General features: G+C 36.1%; 4 protein-coding genes across 6 annotated transcripts in view; 3 read left to right on the top strand and 1 right to left on the bottom strand.

The window, feature by feature from the left end:
- Positions 1–1,275: 1,275 nt before the first annotated feature.
- Positions 1,276–8,992, top strand: Gcn2 (eukaryotic translation initiation factor 2 alpha kinase Gcn2). 2 transcript variants are annotated; one of them, XM_018447949.1, is made up of 14 exons: positions 1,276–1,391; positions 1,559–1,664; positions 1,758–1,924; positions 1,998–2,259; positions 2,340–2,882; positions 2,982–3,356; positions 3,730–4,269; positions 4,404–4,558; positions 4,737–5,179; positions 5,376–5,652; positions 6,391–6,907; positions 7,176–7,658; positions 7,742–8,637; positions 8,786–8,992. In XM_018447949.1, the coding sequence occupies exons 2-14, from the start codon at positions 1,608–1,610 to the stop codon at positions 8,910–8,912; spliced, it is 4,842 nt and encodes a 1,613-aa protein (XP_018303451.1). In that variant the 5' UTR covers positions 1,276–1,391; positions 1,559–1,607; the 3' UTR covers positions 8,913–8,992. The 2 variants fall into 2 exon arrangements, with proteins under 2 accessions (XP_018303451.1, XP_018303450.1); XM_018447948.1 differs by having other exon boundaries at positions 1,276–1,664.
- A 690-nt stretch (positions 8,993–9,682) lies between these two features.
- LOC108722678 (alcohol dehydrogenase [NADP(+)]) lies at positions 9,683–11,873 on the top strand. Of its 2 annotated transcripts, none has more exons than XM_018447892.1 (7): positions 9,683–9,869; positions 9,975–10,348; positions 10,504–10,668; positions 10,789–10,992; positions 11,067–11,183; positions 11,279–11,673; positions 11,805–11,873. In XM_018447892.1, the coding sequence occupies exons 2-7, from the start codon at positions 10,286–10,288 to the stop codon at positions 11,848–11,850; spliced, it is 990 nt and encodes a 329-aa protein (XP_018303394.1). In that variant the 5' UTR covers positions 9,683–9,869; positions 9,975–10,285; the 3' UTR covers positions 11,851–11,873. The 2 variants fall into 2 exon arrangements, with proteins under 2 accessions (XP_018303394.1, XP_018303393.1); XM_018447891.1 differs by having other exon boundaries at positions 9,683–9,885.
- Positions 11,874–11,887: 14 nt separating this feature from the next.
- Positions 11,888–16,302, bottom strand: LOC108722676 (Minichromosome maintenance 5). Its single transcript, XM_018447888.1, has 8 exons — positions 16,082–16,302; positions 15,751–16,006; positions 14,320–14,492; positions 13,908–14,245; positions 13,470–13,816; positions 12,916–13,349; positions 12,568–12,839; positions 11,888–12,206 (listed from the first exon to the last, which is right to left on the bottom strand). The coding sequence occupies exons 1-8, from the start codon at positions 16,231–16,233 to the stop codon at positions 11,977–11,979; spliced, it is 2,202 nt and encodes a 733-aa protein (XP_018303390.1). The 5' UTR covers positions 16,234–16,302; the 3' UTR covers positions 11,888–11,976.
- Positions 16,303–19,910: 3,608 nt separating this feature from the next.
- Wdr37 (WD repeat domain 37) overlaps positions 19,911–21,009 on the top strand; it is a 3,823-nt gene continuing 2,724 nt past the window's right edge. The window contains 2 exon segments of the mRNA XM_018447890.1: positions 19,911–20,122; positions 20,779–21,009. The exon segment at positions 20,779–21,009 is cut by the window's right edge and continues 26 nt beyond it. Coding sequence (XP_018303392.1) covers positions 20,922–21,009 — 88 coding nt within the window. The 5' untranslated portion in view covers positions 19,911–20,122; positions 20,779–20,921.

Here is a 21,009-nt window from a genome sequence, read left to right as displayed (position 1 = left end):
GGGTGTACCGGACACATGCTACGCGGGATCGGATTCGCGGCTCGTCGTGATCGAAACAGATTAGTTAATAATTTCTTACCTTTTTGATGAATTCTGGATGGCGATGACGAGTCGAGATAGAATGAGTGCGGGCGGCTTCCAACTTCCCTAGTGTCTCAGCTCTGCCATTGGTCCTCCCGAGTCCATGGTGATTGGGTTGCGGTTTGACACGCGACCGAGTTTCATTAATTAAAGTGTTCGTATGATTTAACGCGACGGATTATGGAGGAGGTTTTATTCAGAAATTTTACTCGGATTTAACAAACCACATGAATTTATTATTTATAGCTTCACACACAATCAAAGGTTAAACATTTTGGCTTAATATTAAGGATGATTTACATTAACGCGGGAATTGAATTACGCTTAAAATTAGAATTAGAATTATTCTAGACTTGGATGAAGAATTTGAAAAGTGCACGCAACACGTGAAAGCTTAAGGTCAAAAGGTTTACATGTCCTCGGAGGTCCTCTGGACCCGGACTCGCGACTCTAAGACTGTTACTTAAAGAACGACTCTTAACGAACTCTACTTAACGACTGCTGTCTATTTTGTGCCTTGAGGGAAGAACTTAAGGGCGTCCCCTTCCATCGTTACTCCGCTGAGGCACGCGTGGTGGGGAAGGCGTCAGGTACGGTCCTGGCGGTCTCATGTACTACGCCAATTTACAGGAAGCGAAAATTCTGGACGAAAACTTAACAATGCCGCAGACGTGACAGCTGAATAGCGTTGATTGGTTGCTTCAATGACACATTCTCTATTCCGCAGTCTTTTTCCACACCGTGTGATTTCACCCTTACGGCCTTACGTTTTTGTATGTGCCATGGGCTTTAGTCGTAACCGTAAGCCCATGAAAAGCGATAAATTGATAGGCTACGGGGCAAGCGGTAAGTCACGTGACTGTCTTCCGATTAGTCATAAGGATAAGGCATTAATCGCAATCTTTTGACGGGACGAAAACTTGCGTCTATGATCGTGGCTTTGAGGTTATGACGTTTCTCTCGTATTGCTTCTGCGTAGAAAACGCGACAATGCTTGGCCCCGACGCAGTAGCCAATCAATTTATCGCTTTTTACGGTCTTATGATTACGACTACGACTTTTACGTGCAATGGCCTTCAGAGTTGGTGAGACCGGCCTTTAAACTTGCTTAAGTTTGATATACTGTTGATATTTTCGAAGTGAACCGTGAACGTCGAATACGGAATACCGTGAATCCGCGATCGCGATGTAGTCTCGTATATACTAGTATAGCGAGTCCAGTACTCCAGTGAGCTTACCGGTTCCAATCGATCGCGGCGTTTTTCTGCACGTGCGTCATTCACGCGTTTGTCGAAATATGCATGTAAATTGTATGTATACATAACATGTGTACACAGTCTCGAACTCTCGACAGCTTCTGATACTGTGGTCCATTTTTATTGTATTTCATTGAATTTATCCTCAAGACACGACGTTAAAATTACGTACGTGCGGGATTAAACACGGAATTTTCTCTTTTTCATATTATTTTGTTTAGTTTAAAACTTGCTAATCTGCGTACGATGGGCAAATAGCGACGTGGCAAAATGTCTCACGTTGAATCATGTAAAGTTCGGCAGCAAAGTGAATTGGAAGTCTTGAAGGTATATGACGCGCTAAGTAAGCACGTGGCAAAAAGTAACATTTTTCAAATCACGATGTATCTTTCTTAATAATCCTATTTTATCATTTATAAGTCTATCTTTGGTGATGAATTGCGTGACTTGAGGAAGAAGAATAAAAAGAAATGGCAACCTCTAGATATTATTGTTACCTTGACACCGCAGAAAGGTATGTCCGGACCAGCGGAAGTCTATGCGCAGATAGATTTGCATATTATGTGCTGCGACAAATATCCTGATGAGTAAGTTTTATATCTTTCAATATGTACCGTCTTTATTTTATAATGTCTACATTACAAATTTGTCATATTTTAGAGTACCATCCATTCAACTGCAAGGTAGCAGAGGCTTGTCTCATCAACAAGTTGCAGTTTTGTCATCTGAACTCGAAAATTTAGCACAAAAGTTAAAGGGTGAAGTTATGATTTTTGAATTCAGTCAGCATGTTCAGAAATATTTGCATGCAAATAACAAACCGAGTTACAGTAGTTTTTATGAGGAGATGGTATCAAGAAATCAAGAAAGAATACAATATGAGATGCAAGAGAAACAAATGAAAGAAGATAAAGAAAGACAGGTTTGATTTAATATGTTGGTTTATGTATCTCGATTGTACATTATGATGTTTGATTTCTGTTATTATGGATATTTCCACAGGTTCTGCAAGATGCAATACAAAAACGTCAGGAAGCCCTGAAAGCTGAGATGCGTAATCGGAAGGAAACAGTTCGATTGACCACAGATTCTGATATTGTCTTTCGATCCATACCATCATCTCCGCACGAACGAGGCCGTTTCAGACGTCGATGTGTGAGCACGTCGGAAAGTTCCGAAGGATCATTGTGCGAGCATAGAGGTACTAAACTCATTCATTTCGACAGTAATAAAGGCGAGAGACAAGTGCACCGAGGAAAATGCTTGGGGCACAGTACAAAGGGTTCCGTAGTATATGCTGGCGTGGATGAGACTACTGGAGAATTATTAGCTATCACGGAATGGACATTGAAATGCGCGATGGCAAATGGTTGCTCTACTCAAGAAGCCATCGATATACATCATGCCATGAAACAGATTGCCAGTTTGGAGCAAGAGATGAATCACTTGTACAGACTGCATCATCCAAATCTTGTACATTATTTAAATATGAAATATTTACAAAATAACAATAATGTGATGATTTACGTGCTTCAAGAGTTCGTGGTATGTAAATATGTGCACACATATTACTTTGGAGCAGCAATATTTGATGAGATTAAGAATGGTTTTCACGTTTATAATATTGATTGTATGTAAAAGTAGGTTGGTACCACGTGCTCGTTCTTCCTGATGGAAAACATTCCAGTCGACATCGACATGTTAAGGCATTTGGCGACGGGTGTCCTCGAGGCATTGCAATATCTTCACGAGAATAATGTAGTGCATAAAGATTTACGAGACACCAGCATTTATATAGACCACATGGGTGTTGTAAGATTGTCTGATTATTCTTTAGATAAGAGATTGTCAGATATGTATCATTCGAATTCCTTAGCAAAGACTGAACACGATTTTCCAACGATTCAAGGCCGAGGTGGCAAAAAGGCAGACATATATAGATATGGAATATTATTGCTTTCATTGTTAAAAGGAACCATCATATCCGGGGAAGAAATCGATCTAACAGTAATCCCACAGGTAGTATTACACAGGTAGTATTAGTATTACACTGAATTAGTACATATTAAAGACTGCTTTGTGTGAAGTATCTGAATGCTCAATGCAGTAACATAATGTAATCTTTAAAATAAAATAATATGTAATATAGACTTTGACAATAAAATGATACATGTATATTCTGTTAAACAATGTGACAATGTTACATTATTGGATATTGAATCATTTAAAATATTTATATATTTTTACATTTAACTTTGCTGATTTCATGTATTCTTTCAATATGCACTAATGTAGTGTAAGCAATCAAATTTGCTATTTGTGTAGCACATACGTTTTTCCCATAAAGTGCCAACAGTAGATGCGTATATCCTAAGTTAAATAATTTTTTTAGCTTCACTTAAGGGACTTTATTTCAAAATGTCTCATCGACGACGAAAGAATGCGTTGGTCTGCAGAACAATTGCAACAACATGGTTTTATAAAAATACCATTAGCACGAGGTTTATCGCTTTCAGTACCGGATCATGATGAGAAAGAGAAAAATTTAGAGCCAGAAGAACCGGATATCGATATTCAGTTACATTTGCCATCGATGGGTAGACAATCACGAATACAAAATGAATTTGAAGTGCTGAAATGGCTGGGAAAGGGAGCTTTCGGCGACGTTTTGAAAGTGAGAAATAAATTAGACGGCGGTGTCTACGCTATCAAACGCATAGAATTAAATCCGAAGAAAAAACAGCTGAATAGGAACATTACACGCGAAGTTAAATTGCTCTCTAGAATGAATCATGAAAATGTAGTACGTTATTACAATTCATGGATTGAAAGTGCTACTTTGGATGATTCAGTCAGACATAGTCATTTTACGCCGATCACTACGTCTTCAGATAGAACAACCACCACGCAGGATAAAGGAGATATAGTTAATGTAATTATATTATTCACGTTAACGATTACATCGCTCGTAACAAGAAGAGCCGTAACAACATTCTACTTTATGTTGAATTATGTATAATTGTAATCAGACTTTTGCACTGTATAAAAACATGACGTGAATTTTAGCATCTGGAAAGTGATGAGATAGAAAAATTTGCTCCACCGTTACGCGATGTTGAATGGAACATATCGTATGAATCTCGAGCGAATGTGGCTGATAGTGACGATGAGAATAGCGATGCGTCGACTGATTCTGATAGCGAAGAACACTGCGCATTTCTGTAAGATTATTTTCTTTTTGTGAAATTACATACCCTCTGTAATATTTAATATTTTTATTCAACTTATTTCATTTAACTTATATTATTCTAATGTACATGCAGTTTTTTATATTTAAGATATGATGCATAAAGAAAAACTTACTATTAGAAAAGCTGATTTAAATTTTGTCTCTTACAGAATGCGAACTTTATTACATATTGAATCTTCCGATAGTATTGAATTCGAAAGAGATGGTATATCACAAAAATGCGCAGGAACGCCGGACGTTTCCAACAATGATGTTAAAGATACTGAAACTTCTAGCGAAGATATAACGGTAAAAGAAATACAATTTATGTACATACAAATGGAATTCTGTGAGAAAAGCACATTAAGAACTGCCATAGATAATGGTTTGTATGAAGATGAAGAACGTTTTTGGAGGCTCTTTCGAGAAATTGTAGAAGGTCTGGCGCATATTCACCAGCAGGGTATGATACATAGAGATTTGAAACCTGTGAACATCTTCCTCGATAGTAATGATCACGTCAAGATAGGAGATTTCGGATTGGCCACGACTAATATACTGTCGTCATTAGTTCAGACCATTGATGCTGATAAAGAATCACAATTTGAGAAAGGTACAGATATAGACGAATTTTTGAATTCATCGATTGATCAATTGCATTATGCGCAAATACAACTTTGCTCTGAAAAAGATACATTTATGTATAATGCGATTGATCAATAAATTATATAGTTACATGCGCCTTATATAGTTACATGTGATGTATTGATGACAAATATGTATTGTATTATCGGTCATACCCTTTCAAGGTGGAAGTTATGATATAGAAGAATTAGGATCTCTTACTGGTCAAGTTGGGACAGCTTTATATGTAGCTCCCGAACTTTCTGCAAAAACTGCCAAAGCAATTTACAATCAAAAAGTGGATATCTACAGTTTGGGAATTATTTTCTTCGAAATGACGTACAAACCGCTGGCTACTGGAATGGAACGTGTCAAGGTCCTGTTGAATTTACGCTCGAAAGAAATCGTCTTTCCCCCTGATATACCAGAAACAGATGTACCACCTCAAATTCATATCATACGGTAAAAAAAATTGATTTGACAATGCATATTATATCAATAATATAATTTTTAGACCGCGTATGTGAGAGACAATCGATAAATAAGAGCCCTATACGGTTGAAGTTAGATCTTAAAATGCTTTAAATAATTCAATCTTGAATCACTAAATATGATATATATGTACTTGATATATATACCACAAAGTAGTCTAACTGTGCATCGAAATATTTCCGGATTAAACCACTATAGTAAATTTCGCGAATTAAATTAAATTCTAATAATTTCGATGCTCAATCAGGCATCATATTTCAAAGATATTAATATGCTGAAAAACTGTAATTAAACTTATTGCGAAAAATATTACCTCGGCCGGGAATCGAACCCGGATCTCTTGTATTCCGTACGAGCGTCCTGAGCCATTAGACCATCGAGGCTCGGTGTTTAATTACAGTTTTTCAGCATATTAATATCTTTGAAATATGATGCCTGATTGAGCATCGAAATTATTAGAATTTAATTTAATTCGCGAAATTTACTATAGTGGTTTAATCCGGAAATATTTCGATGCACAGTTAGACTACTTTGTGGTATATATATCAAGTACATATATATCATATTTAATGATTCAAGATTGAATTATTTAAAGCATTTTTTAAGATCTAGCTTCGACCGTATAGGGCTCTTATTTATCGGCATGTTATATCATTCTCTAAGATATATAAAATACGAAATAATGATTAAACTCTTTATCCATATTAGTTGGCTGTTGAATCACGATCCAAGTCAACGTCCTACCGCTCAGGAATTACTTTCTTCTGCATTTTTGCCGCCGCCGTTAGAAGATACGGAATTGCAAGAAGTAATGCGCCATACGTTATCCAATAGTCAAAGTAAAGCATATAGATATTTAGTGACGTCGTGCTTCACGCAAGACGTTACGCCGGCAGAAGATATTACTTATGATATGAATTTGCCTGCTAGGGAAACACCAAGTGTTCTTTCCTTAAAAAGGCAGTTTCTGCAGGAAAGCGTGAAACAAAAAATCATTGAGATATTTCAAAAGCACGGCGGAATATACCTCGCGACCCCGTTGTTAATGCCTAAATCCATTCAGCATTCTAACTTCACCGAATCTAGCGTAAAATTGATGACTCGTACTGGCAGTATAGTCTCTATACCTCACGATCTTCGTACTCCTTTTGCTCGATACGTTGTATGGAATAATATTTCGCATATTCGAAGATACGCTATCGAACGTGTTTTCAGAGATAAAAAGGTATATACTGTCTAGATGACTTGTTAAATAATTTCCAAGCAAGATTCATATTTTTTAATATACTAAGAAAGAAATAAGGGGAAATATCCTGTTTATTCTTATCGATCTAATTTCCACTTATAATTGTTCACATTTTAACTTAAAAATCTACGTTATCATCATACGCGAAATAAATTATTGTATATTTACAAATGTGAAAGTAACGAAACAAATAATATTTTGCATGTATGATTGCAAATTAATATCTGTTAATATCGAATTATCATAGGCACGAGGATTTCATCCAAGGGAATTATACGAATGTGCTTTTGATATCATCAGTCCTGTAAATAACAATTTAATGCCAGAGGCTGAATTAATCTTTATCATATGGGAGATCTTCAATGAGTTACCACAGATCCGAGAACATAATTTCATAGTGCGCCTGAATCATACGTCGCTACTGAAAGCTGTGCTAATGTATTGTGACGTAGAGAAAGACAAGTATCAGGATATATATTCCATACTGCAGGATGCCCGCGACGGAAAGTTAACTAAATTTCAGGTCCAAACGCATTTGATAAGTTTATGTTTAACCGATCAAGCTATGGAAACGCTTTTTAATTTGCTTGAAACAGAAAGTTCCGTTGCGAAAATCACTAATGTCTTAAGGAAAATAACGAAAAGAAAAGGAGAAGCTGCTCGTTTAGCTAAAGAAGGCATAAATGATATAGAGACTGTAACATCTAATGTAGAAAGTTTGGGTGTTAAGGTAATATTATAATATGTCTTTATATAATTTGTGTAAGTTGTTCACATAAGCATTTGAAAAATTTTTTTTCTATCATATTTCAGTGGCCTATTACTGTCGTACCTTTATTAACGTACAATGTACAACAATATAGTGGTGTGATATATCAAATAACTTGTGAACTAAAGCATAGACGGAGACGATGTGGTCAAGACATCATAGCTGCGGGCGGTCGATATGATAAAATGCTAGTGTCATTTAGAAAAGTTTTAGAGCGCACCGGAATGGCCAGTAAGGAAATAAAACAATACGGTGCTGGTATTAGTATATCGTTAGATAAATTGGTGTCCGCTGGTTTTGAGGAGTGTGAGGGTAGTGAAAGTAAATATGGTATTGACGTGGCTATATGCTGCGAGGGAAATTCAGAAAACGAAGGAAGAGGAGAAAAGGACATGATTAATGTATTACGGGAAATCTGGTCATTAGGATTGAAGGTTACAACGTTAGATCTATGCACTATGGAGGAAATATTAGAATACTGCCAAGAAAATTCTATAAGTCATATAGTATTATTAAGAAATAGTACTTTAAGAGTGCTAACATGGGAAAGAGACCGATTTCAAGAGAAAAAGTGGAACACTATACAGGATATTGTTGAATATTTACAACGACAGTCCGAAAACGCGTTGCCAATCTTGAGTAGGTCTGAAAGTAAAATGAGCGCGAATGATATATCAGTAGTGCCTAGCAATCCGGTTAGTGTTAACGTATGTTTCATTCTCTCTGAGCGAGATAAACTGTCCGCGAGTGCCAAAAGAAATTTAAAAAATACCATATTAGCACAAATGTCCTCTTATTTGCAAAGAATATCACATAAAGTTCCTGTAGAAATCTTTGCAGTCTTTTTGGAAATATCCGTTATAAGAACGCTGATCAGTTTTCTGGAGATCGACGAAGAGGAACAAACTTTTCAAAAAAGTATTCAGATTGTAATAGATAAGTGAGTATCACAAATTACATATTAAATTTAACATATTATATTATATGTTAAATTTAATATATTTAATATATTATGTTATATGTATATTATATAAAATAATGAACAAATTTTATTAATGTCGATAATATTGATTATGTCATTTTTATAGACATCCACGGCATAAGAAATATATAAAAAAAATCTGCGAGGATATGAGGAAATTACGGAATGAAAAGTCCAAGCCTATAGAGATACTTTACAGTTTGATAGACAGTAAACACATGACTTTAATATAAGATATTGTCGAAGCCGAAAAATATATTTTCATAATAATTATGTGAAATTAATAATGATGAGTGATTGAAATGTACGTTAATAGATGATCAAACATAAGAAATATTAGACATTTAAGCATTTTTTGTACTACATTATATATATTTTTAAACATCAACATTTAATAAAAAAAAATAAGTGTATATATGACATGACGCTCCAAAATGAACTTCTGGATTCGATATAAAACCAATGCAAATTAAGCGTGTTTATTATTACAACATTAAATATTTTGTTGTATATATTTTCTTCAATATATTTTCTTCAATTGTTTCAACCCTTACTGCAAGATTTAATATTCAAAAGATGTGTATGTGTGTGTGTTGTGCGCACGCACGCGTATTTCGTACACAACGGGAATTATTTTTTCTAAAATCTAAAAAATGTACTTTTTGTATATAAAAATAAGTTATAAGATTATAAACTCATGACAGGAGAAGATAATCTTTTCTAAATTTTACCCACTTGATTTGTATGAATATAATTACATATAACGCAATTATATCGCAGCCGTGTTGTTTTATCAATGTATTACATTTAGGGCTATAGGGCTATGTTCCAAATTTACTGCCAGCACAGAAAATGCTACAATTCACGTGAGCTATAGATTCAGTACTGGCAGTCAATTTTGATATATACCTTTTATTTTATCATTGGCTGTGTGCCAAAATTTACTGCCAGTATTAAAAATCTATAGTTTACGTCACGTGCACTTGCGCGCACTGTAGATTCTTAGTATTGGGAGTAAATTTTGGAACACAGCCAATGTTCAATTTCACGATATCATTTGTTTTAGTTTATTGTTTCATAGAATGTCGAATGTCAATCACGGAGAAATAAATTTTGAAAGTTGAATGATATTGACGACGTGCAATACGTGAACAATAGGAGACGAAAGCTGATGGTCTGAAGGATTACTGGTCATAATTTATAGTGGTATAAAATTCGATAGCATTTTTTAATATAAATTTCAATTTCATATTATCTATGATGGTCTTTTTCAATTTTGTTTCTTCCTAAAATAGCACACATTCTCGTTGAAATCAATTATCTGCGGTGCAACCCTCTTCGAATCAATACGACTTTGAAACGATATATATGACTACGACTGCTATATGCGGGGACCTTAGAGACTAGCGTGTTCGCTGGTGTAGCTATTCTAACTTTAGAAACGGCCTGTCCAAGTGTATCCACCACTAAATTAATCTCAAAACTTGACCTAAAATTAATACGGTGTAACGAACTTAAATGTGGAACTACTTCTAAATGGCAATGCTGCTTTAACGCATTTTTATGTGACAATTGTGGTACATTTACAATAGAATAAGAATCTAGCATGCATTCTATACAGTTGCTGTCAGGATATGATATGCCTACAGTGGGACTGGGAACGTGGCAGGTGACAAAATAATATTAGAATGTTGTGATGATAATAGATAATAGTAATGCATCTTATCAATTACATATTTTTTGTCATTACTATCAACTATATGATAAAATATTTATATAAAGTAATCTGGGGTAAGAAGAGTAAAATAACTTTGTTTTTTCCAGGCTAAATCAGAAGAGATTGAAACCGTTGTGAGCACTGCCTTAGAATGTGGTTACAGGCATATTGACACAGCAGCAAATTATAATAATGAGGATGCGATCGGCAGAGCTTTAAAAAAATGGTTTGACAAAGGTGGTACTAGAGAAGAACTTTTTATCACGACAAAGGTAATGTATCATATTTGAGTTCAATAGATTGCTGTCGCAATTTACTATTTAATAATTACAATATTGCTCTTTCAAAAAAACAACCGTATTTAAAGAATCTTGTAAATGCTTTTATTTTAGTTACCCAATTTTGGTAATCGACCATCCGATGTAGAAAAGTTCATTAAATTGTCATTAAAGAAACTTGGATTGGATTACTTAGATATGTACCTTGTTCACATGCCCTTCGCATTTAAATTAGATGAAAATATGTGCGCTGCAGCAACGAACGAGGATGGAAGTTACATACTCGATTTTGATACAGATCCTGTCTCAGTATGGAAAGTATGGAATCAATTTTGTATAACGTATTACTATGATGTAAAAGAAATCTTTGAAAGAGCAAAATTATTTTGCAGGAGATGGAGAAGCAAGTTGAATCAGGACGCACTAGATCTATAGGTTTAAGCAACTTTAACGAAGAGCAGATTTCGACCATTTGGGAAAACGCACAAATTAAGCCAAGTAATTTACAGGTAAATCGTTGAGCGATATATAAATTTATCTGTTAAGTGCAGTTTAATCCTCATCGATAAGACATTATCGATATAACGATATTTAAAATTTTTAGGTAGAGTTACACGCGTACATGCAGCAGATACCAATTCGAGAATTATGCAAGAAGTACAATATCGTTGTAACAGGTTACAGTCCATTAGGTTCTCCAGCTGCAAAGACGCACTTTCAAGCAAAATATAACTACACTTCAAATGCATTTTCTGACTTGCTACATCACCCGATTATTCAAAAAATTGCTGCAGAGCATAAAAAAACGACAGCACAAGTTTTATTGCGTCATTTACTACAACTAGGTGTTGTAATTATCCCTAAGAGTTCGTCCCCAGAAAGAATCAAGTCAAATATCGATTTATTCGATTTTTCCTTAACAGAGGAAAACATGAAAGTCTTGAGTACCTTAGATAAAGGTACTAATGGACGAATTTTTAATTTCTTATTTTATAAAGGGTAAGTGTTAAAAAATATGTTCTATCTTGGTTATTATATTTCGTCACAAAAATGTATTTAGGACTATATTTTATAATTTATAAAAATTGTAAAATTCATATAAAATTTACTTACATTATTGTCTGTTTCAGAATTGAATATCATCCATTATATCCGTTTAAAAATGAACTTCCTTAATCATAAATTAACATACGTCATTAGTTTGTATAAAAATAGTTGAAAAAGAAATACATAACATACCAAACGAATACGATACGTTAAACGTATTATATAATTATACATCGGAGAAGTTTCTATTATTTTTCAATGCAATCTGTACAACATTTTACGTTGCAAACGATGCTGAAGTTCACCGCGGCGTATCATTGTATGTATAACTTTGTAAATAGCGCGTTCTGGAAATGACTGCTTGAGAAAATCTTTCACAATATTTTGTTCAGATACTTGATGTCCAATAGGAAATCTACTCTTCAATTGTTTTTCAATACGGGTCAATATTTCATGATCCTCTTCCGAGGTAAATCCTTCTGCTCCTGATGACAGATCGCAATATACACGTTATAAAACTTTGTACTTGTAAAGTATTTTCTTTGGGTCAGGGCATCCATCTAATTGAAACCACATTTCAGTACGTTGTTGTAATGGGATGTTTTCTAAATAGTCAGAAAATTCATTCTCCAAGAAATTTAGAAAACGGTCCCCATTTAATCTTGCAGGTAAAAAAAACATTTTTTTTCGATTTCTCTGAAACGGAGCAAAAACGAGCATATGTCTATAGGACTTTTTTTCTTAGTTTTTTACTCCTCTACACGCTCCCGAAGTTTTGCGATTTAATTTGGAAACACCCTGTATACCAAATATAATATATTCTATATTTATCAATTTGTAGCTTACCTGCTAATGAACCAGACATTGCAGCTTCCAATGTAGATACATGAAAGAGCCTTAAAGCTTCGTTAATATGGAGTTCAGTAGCAAAAGGTTGTAACTGCATTTTAGCCAAGGCTTCGGAAATTCGTATAATAGCTTCAAGCTGCCGGACTGTTATAGGTATCGATAATCTTTTTTCAGCATCTTTCTCATGTTCTCTTGTACCAGCTCGCATCATAACATAACGATTTTTTAATTTGTCCCCTGCCTCTGAACTGAGTCTTGGACCACAACGTCTGTTAAAAAAAAATAGAGGGAAACATGTACTACAAGATGTTACACATTATATGTGATAAGATACGGCAAACTTACGTTCTACAATAGTTTATATACTTTTTGAGAATGTGTACAGGAATTTCTCCCTCTACCGATTGTTCTGTGATCTGGCCAGCATTACAGTGAATGTTCATAACGTGTTTAGCTAATGTTATATCCCTGTTGTGTTCATGCTCATCTTTAACAATAAATATCATATCGAAACGTGACAATATTGTCGGCATAAAATCTATATTCTCTTCTCCTTTTATATCATCCCAGCGGCCGAAGACTGAATTCGCTGCTGCTAACACAGAACATCGTGTATTCAAAGTTGTCGTTATTCCTGCTTTTGCTATAGAGATCGTTTGTTGTTCCATAGCTTCATGTATCGCCACTCTATCATCCTCCTTCATTTTGTCAAACTCATCTATGCAAACAACTCCACCATCCGCAAGAACCATCGCGCCACCTTCCATGACGAAATTTCTCTAAAAATAGTGATAGTTGCCGTCGTATAAATGAAAAATATTTACATTAAAATAAATTTATGTAGTTAAATTATAAAAATTGCAAATATAAAAAATATTTAACAAAAGAATGTAACTTACAGTTACTGGATCTCTCGATACAGACGCTGTCAAACCGGCTGCGGAACTACCTTTTCCCGATGTATAAACAGCTATGGGAGCAACTTTTTCTACAAATTTCAACAACTGCGACTTAGCGGTACCCGGATCACCCAGCATTAAAATATTAATATCGCCTCTCCTACACAAACCATCTGGCATTAGTTTTCTCGAACCGCCAAACAATAAACACGCGATGGCTTTCTTGATATCTACTACACCAAAAATACTAGGAGCTATGCTCTTCGCGATTCTCTCGTACAAATTAGGATCTGCTGCTAAACGGGTGAAAAGATCTTCCTCTTCAGACGTAACAGGCGGCTGAGTTCCTGCATAGAAAATACAGAAAAAAAGAAATTAATGCAAATCACTAATTGATACTTTAATTGTTTCATTTTTGTATTATTATTACGCCAATACCTATGTTGGTATTTTCTCCATCCACAGAGATACCAAGAACTCGAATATATGGAGCTCGAACGCCTACTAACGCCTTTTCCTTGCCTGTACCTTTGCCACCTGTCTTAGATACTTTCTTAATAGAATATATCCCAAGAATTAGAACTCTATTACCAGGTACAACTCTGTCGCATAAATATCTATCGCAATATAACTGCAAATGCCTGGGCATTTCACCCTGCGGTATATGATCCGGCAACTCCTGAAGCTTCAACACTTGAAAGTCTACGCAGTGGCATTTATCCGGCATTATAAAGAAAGGATCCAAGGGACACTTTGGTCCTACACCGGCTTGTTCTCTAATAACAAACAAAAATTGTTTGTGCGATACATTGTAAAGTGAGTAATAAAGTACTTTTGAAAGGAGACTCACGTGGAGCATTTTCTGGGTAGCGTGTATCCTTCTAGACCAGGTTTGATAGGAATATTGACTTGAGTGACCTTGCAAGAACGACACTGTATTGCAATCTTTGTCGCCTTTGATCTAATGCCGGACGCAGAAACGATTATACCAGGAATTTTGACGAGCTTTGAAACAATATCTGGCTGCAACAATGAAGCAGTTATATTAAAATCAGTTTTGAATTATACAGAATGTTTCGCGAGGAAACCAACAAACTACAGAGAATGTATCAATAAATAAAAGAAGGGCAACGAGCCAATTATACTATGAGATATTTAATAATCATATATATACAAACATTTTGACACTGATCAGGTCATTTTCAATGTAAAACAACAAACACTTACATAAATTGTATAATATTATGAATACAACCAAACTTTTTACTGGACATTATAATTTGACTGAATTTTCCGATAATTTATGTAAGAGTGTTTGTTTTACATTGAAAATGACCTGATCAGTGTCAAAATGTTTGTATATATATGATTATTAAATATCTCATAGTATAATTGGCTCGTTGCCCTTCTTTTATTTATTGATTTATTGTAATTGAGCCACATTAACAATTACAGAGAATGTATTCTTGAGTTTGTTCTAAGCAAAAATGTCCATATACACTATAGGCTTTAGGTCAATTCATATCAATTATCAAGAAACAGACAATTTTATTAATATTGTAACAGACAAAAAATATAAACATTTATAATTTTTATATGACCATTATTCTTTTAGGTTGGATTGTTCAACTGTTACTCTTGTCCTTTCTCTTTTATTCTTTCTCTTATCTATTAGGTAAATATCACATAGTTTATTCGAAGGTGGAACAATTGGTTCCTAATTATATTAATTATTCAAAATGTCTATCTTTTCTGTTTGCAAACATGATGCTGTTTGTTTTTTTATAAATTGTTAATTTGATTAATTTCAGTGCAAATGTTTGTATTTGGTCTATGAACTCAATTATTCTGTTAAGTAACTGCTGAGGAATTTATTGTCAATATATATGTCACAGCCAAAATGTTAATTTAGTAAATGTATGTATACTTACTGTAGTCTATGTAGTCAATGAATACATTTACATACAAGACTTCAAACTCTACAAAAAGAAGTTGAAAGATACTAAGTTGGTTAATTAATAAATTTGTATTACTGATAACTAAAGCTCTTTAAAGTTCGATAATCAAGTTGAATATCTGTAGTGTATATGAATTATCTTGCTTAGAATGAACTCTAGAATATATTCTGTCAGTTTCATCATGGAACACTCTGTATTTATTCTAAGGATTCAAGATTTCTTTATAAATTTATTTGTCACCCTGTAAATTGATGACAGTGAAACTTTATGCAAGTTTGTGAACTTTATTAATCCTATACATATCATGAGAATTATGGTATCACCTTCATTCCCCTCAGGGAACTTGGATGAGCATCCGAACATAACAAGACCTGAATGTCTTCCATCTTTTCCTCGCCTTCAGGTCGAGGTGCCGTTAGCTCGTCAGCAACATCTTTCGCAGCTTCCTCTAAAACGGATAAGTACTCTGTTGGAAGCTTTTGGATCTTCTCCGCGAGAGACTCGTCGAAAGCTGCTAAATCCTCCAGATTGATCTCCATCCAATATTGACCGAGATTGTAATTGCGCTTTAAAGTGTCCCTGAAGAAAATTAAACGATACTGAAACGTCAAATGGAACTGTAGATGAAAAAAAGATCTTATCTTTCTTCATTACCGATATTTATAGTTGAAGTTACCCTCGTGAAACTGTCGGATGAACTCTTTGAATTTCTTTTTCGAATGTTGAAGATTCACGCGATTCTCTTGAACTTCGTCCACCGCGAAATTGTCAGAAAAAAATACTCCTGGATCATCGAAGCCCTCCATTTCGCGCGAGCTACTTATTTACCAGCGCAATACCAGCACCAGCCACTTATTTAAAACAATTTAAGAGGCCTAATCAGGCCTAATACATGCAAACGAAAGTAAATCAACAAGAATGTCACGCCGTCGAAATCAGTTTCAGCGGGAAACTTTCGAGGTGTTTTAAAAGCCGATACACACTGACTTTAAGACAGCGTTTCATGAATATGATCATTTCAGAAACACAGACAGGGGATTGGTTGTTGGATAATTATCAAGGCTGCTTTCCTTTTAGGAGACACAGGGAGTTTTCCAACAAGCGACACTGTACGACACAGTGATCACCTCATCCTTGTTTAACATTGATGAACAATAAGGATGCAACGATTCACCGTATCACACGTCCTTGCTTTCCAGCATGGACACAGTCAGACATTGGGTGCGTTCAGCAGACTCAACAGTTTTGCAACCGTTTTATGATTGTCTGCTGAGATAGGACCATTCTTCTAGATCTAAAAGTATGATCCAATCAGCGCGAAGGAAACTTCCAACAGTTGCAAAACAAACGTTCTGCTGAACGCAGCCAATGGGCTCATTCAGCGGACTCAACAGTTGAGTGAGCGCTCGCTGTTATTGGTGTATTCTTTTAGATCATCCAATCATAATTTTAGATCTAGAAGAATACGTCAATAGCAGCGAACGCTCACTCAACTACCATTGACTACGTTTACACGGATCGATTTACGCCGAAGTTATAACATCGATGTTAGGAAACTGGCCAATCGCAGTCATTCCATTCTTCAGAGCAATAGCTATGATTGGCCAATTTCATAACATCGATGTTATAACTTCGGTGTAAATCGAGCCATGTAAACGTAGTCATTGGGTGCATTCAGTACTACAGTCGCTCACTGAGCGCTCAGTAAGCGCTTGCATCTTATTGGTATATTCCGTTAGAACTAAAAATATAGACCAAACAGATATAAGAGCTCACTGAGCGCTCAGTGAACGGTCGTGGTACTGAATGCACCCACTGTGTAATGCCGGTATCACACTAGCGATTAGAGATTGCGTTTGTGTTCGCGTTTGCGCCTGCGATTGTCATTCAACCAATCAGAAAAGAGATGTTGGCGATTGCGATTCACGATTCCTGGTTAGACATCCGTCTATTTTTCGTAATCGTAGACGCAAACGCAACCAATCACAAAACGGTTTTGTAGTCACGTGACCAGTTCATGTATCGTAACTTATTCGTAACGCGAAAATAGAAAATAATCTATTGGAAAAACGTGAAATATATATCTGTGAATTATGCCACCGAAAAAACCTCTTTCTCTCTTTCTAGCTTTCCAAGATTTAATCCACAGTCTTCTTTTACGAAATACCTTTTTCTTTGTCATAATATCATATTGTGACTTCAACATTAAAACCATCAAAATAGTGCAAATTTTCTTTTTCCTATGAAGATCTATCTTTATATCTCACATAATCAGTAAATTATAATTAATGATGTTTGCAAGTATAAAATAATATAATTCCTTCTTTATAGTTTTTCTCCACATGTGTTGCAGAAAATATCTAATGAAATGTACATACACTGCTTTCCATTTGATGACACAAATCGACACAAGTCGACACAAGCGTCGTTCTATCCTTCTTGACATTCAGAGAGTGACAAAGATAGAGCGACACTTGTGTCTCGACTGTGTCTCCTAAAAGGAAAGCAGCCGTAATCGCTAATCGTCGCTAGTGTGATTGAAAAATGTCTAATCGCAAGCGCAAACGCGAACACAGACGCAATCTTCAATCGCTAGTGTGATACCGGCATAACACAATGAGTTGTTTCATCCTTGTTTAACGTTGGCAAACAACAAGGATAAAACGACTCGCTGTGTTACACAGTGTCTGACTATGGCTACGTTTACACCGTGCATTTAGGCCGCGACCTATACAATAGACGTCCTTGTTTATTCTGTATATTAAACAAAGACACCTATCGTATAGGTTGCGGACTAAGCGCACGGTGTAAACGTAGCCAATGTCCTTGCTGGAAAGCAAGCCGTGGGAGCTTTCCAACAAGAGACACTAGCACCCAATGTGTATGGGTGCGTTCTTTTAGGCATCGGATACAGCAGTTCTTGCAGTAATTCGTTCTTTTAGCACAACTGCACAATCGATTGCAGCGCAGATTTTCGTTCTTTTGGCAATGGATACGCAGTAGATACGCAGACGAATAGAATTAGCTGCGCAGCCGGCTACGTATCTGCGTAATCGTTTAAAAAACACGCAATCGGCAGCTCCGATGCGCAGCGACTGCCAAATGCGATGCCTAAAAGAACGCACCCAGAGTGACACAGTGTGACACGGTGAATCGTTGTCCTTATTGTTCGCCAATATTAAACAAGGATGAGATGATCGCTGTGTCGCATAGTATCGCTTGTTGGAAAGCTCTCACAGTCGACACAAGTGTCGTTCTATCTTTGTCACTCTCTGAATGTCAAGAAGGATAGAACGATGCTTGTGTCGACTTATGTCATCAAATGGAAAGCAGTGCAAGATTCCTTAACGCCGCGTCTAGAATGGGTGCTTTCCATTTGATGATATAAATCGACACAAGCATCGTTCTATCCTTCTTGACATTTAGAGAATGACAAAGATAGAATGACACTTGTGTCAACTTGTGTCGTCAAATGGAAAACACTCAATAGAAATCGTAGCGGTCGTAGAAAATTGACCAATCATAGTCGATTATTCTACTGATATTCGACTGTGATTGGTTAATTTTCTAGGTCTTAAAACCCTACGACCGCCTTCTATCGTATCGTAGATCCCGTATAATATTATTAGACCTTTTTAATATTATTAGATTCTTTTTAGCTTTTGCCAGTACATCTTTTTTCCTTTTCTCTCCAGGAGGAAAGAAGAGGAAGAAAGAACTGGTGCAAAAGTTCAGCCAAAAAGAACAAGTTTATTGTTAAGACCGTATTAGACTACCGACTCTGCAGGCCGACCCGACTGCCAACTCTGACTGCCGATCAATAATGGACCAATCACAATATGACTGATTCAATGTGATTGGTCCATTATTGGTCAACCGCTAGAGTTGGCAGTCGGGTCGGCTTGCAGAGTCGGTAGTCTGATACGGGCTTTAGGGCCACTGTCACAAAGCTCAGTTAACTTAACTGGTCAGTTAGTCCATCGGAATGCGATTGGTCAATTCTGATAGACTAATGCCCGTTTTTACCAATGTGAATCAACTTTAATCTTGGTTTAATTTACTCTTCTTCTTTTTCTAATCCTTGGAACCCGAAAAAGATGAAGAGTAAGTTGAACCGAGATTAAAGTTAATCTACAATGATAGAAACGGGCTTAAGACTCAGTTCCACAACTCACGATTAACTCTTAACCGAGGTTCAACTTGTTTCTCATCCCTTTCCAATTCTAGAATTAGAAAGAGACAATGAATAAGTTAAACCTAGGTTAAGAGTTAACCGTGAGTTGTGGAACTGGGCCTAACTGGCCAGTTAAGTTAACTGAGTTTGGTGACAGTGGCCCTTAGTACAGCTTACAAAGGCTATGTTCCAAAATTCACTGTCAGTGCTGACAATGTATAGTACATGTAACGTAGACTGTAGATTTTTAGCGCTGGCAGCAGCTGGCAGTGAATTTTGGAACACAGTCTCTCTCTCTCTCTCTCAAAGCCGATTCTTCCATTAGATATTTTGAACGTTTGTTAAATATCGAACATAGTCTGAATTCGGCATAATATTACGTTCGTTACTGCTTCATCATACGCAGTTCTTTCTAAATGCATCCCCTGCATGTGTAAAATATAATAAACATGGTGCTCGGTGTCGACGGGAAGAAGGAAGAGGTGTCACAAAGCACCGAAAATAAATGCGACACTGCAGATGTAAATTTTCATTCGGTAACATCATTGAACGAGTATCATAAATAATCTCGTCCCGTTCGGTTAATTCTCGATTGATTGTCTCGCGACTTGAACAACTAATACGCTGTCTCCAATCTCGAGGGAGTAAACTGGAGTAAACTTATATGTGACTCATTAAAGATACATTTTTATTTCCCTTTTGAGGACTAGCTACAGCGCGATTTTTGATGATTTCGGAAGCAGTCGCATAATGGTATCGCTTAGAAAAATGCAATATGAGAACAACGGATCAGCGTTAGAAATCATGCGTAGAAAATGATATGGAAACACATTTGTCAGACCTGACGGCAATTAATTACGAGAAATTCCTCGACAATGACGCACTAGGTGTCTTATTGTTTTACCTAGTCCAATCATATCTTGAATCTTTCGTGCATCCATAGATCTCGAATTCGGATAAAATGTTTTTAAATGTATTACCACATTTTGTTTTTCCTACAGCTATCTGACATTGTGTCCCGAATTCAAGGTCTAACTTTGATGTTTGTGTTTGTCGTGATTCATAACAGAGATAAGAATACACTGATCGATGGCAGCCGATTTAACAGAAGGCTGAAAATATCATTCAACATTTCGCTGATCGTACTTCTAATCTAATTGATATATTCTGTTGATAGATCGTGAACGGTATGCATGCAGATTAATAATGCAGGCCGTACTCCTGCACTGAAGTCGGAGTGATCGGTGATGTATGCCGTAAGGACGAAGTACTGGGACATGCTTGTCTGCTATTTATGTCATTTTTGTTAAGTGACGAGTCATGCCCGGCGAACCACCAGCTACAGCTGGAAGTAAATCCGGCAAGGCAAAAAGGATCTCTATACCTCGTGTGCAAAGCAGTACCGACA

This window comes from Mycetomoellerius zeteki, unplaced genomic scaffold, assembly GCF_001594055.1.
Source record: "Mycetomoellerius zeteki isolate Tzet28-1 unplaced genomic scaffold, Tzet1.0 scaffold212, whole genome shotgun sequence".
NCBI classification, from domain to species: domain Eukaryota; kingdom Metazoa; phylum Arthropoda; class Insecta; order Hymenoptera; family Formicidae; genus Mycetomoellerius; species Mycetomoellerius zeteki.
Note: the sequence above shows the minus strand (reverse complement) of the source record. Positions and strands in the feature narration are given on the sequence as shown.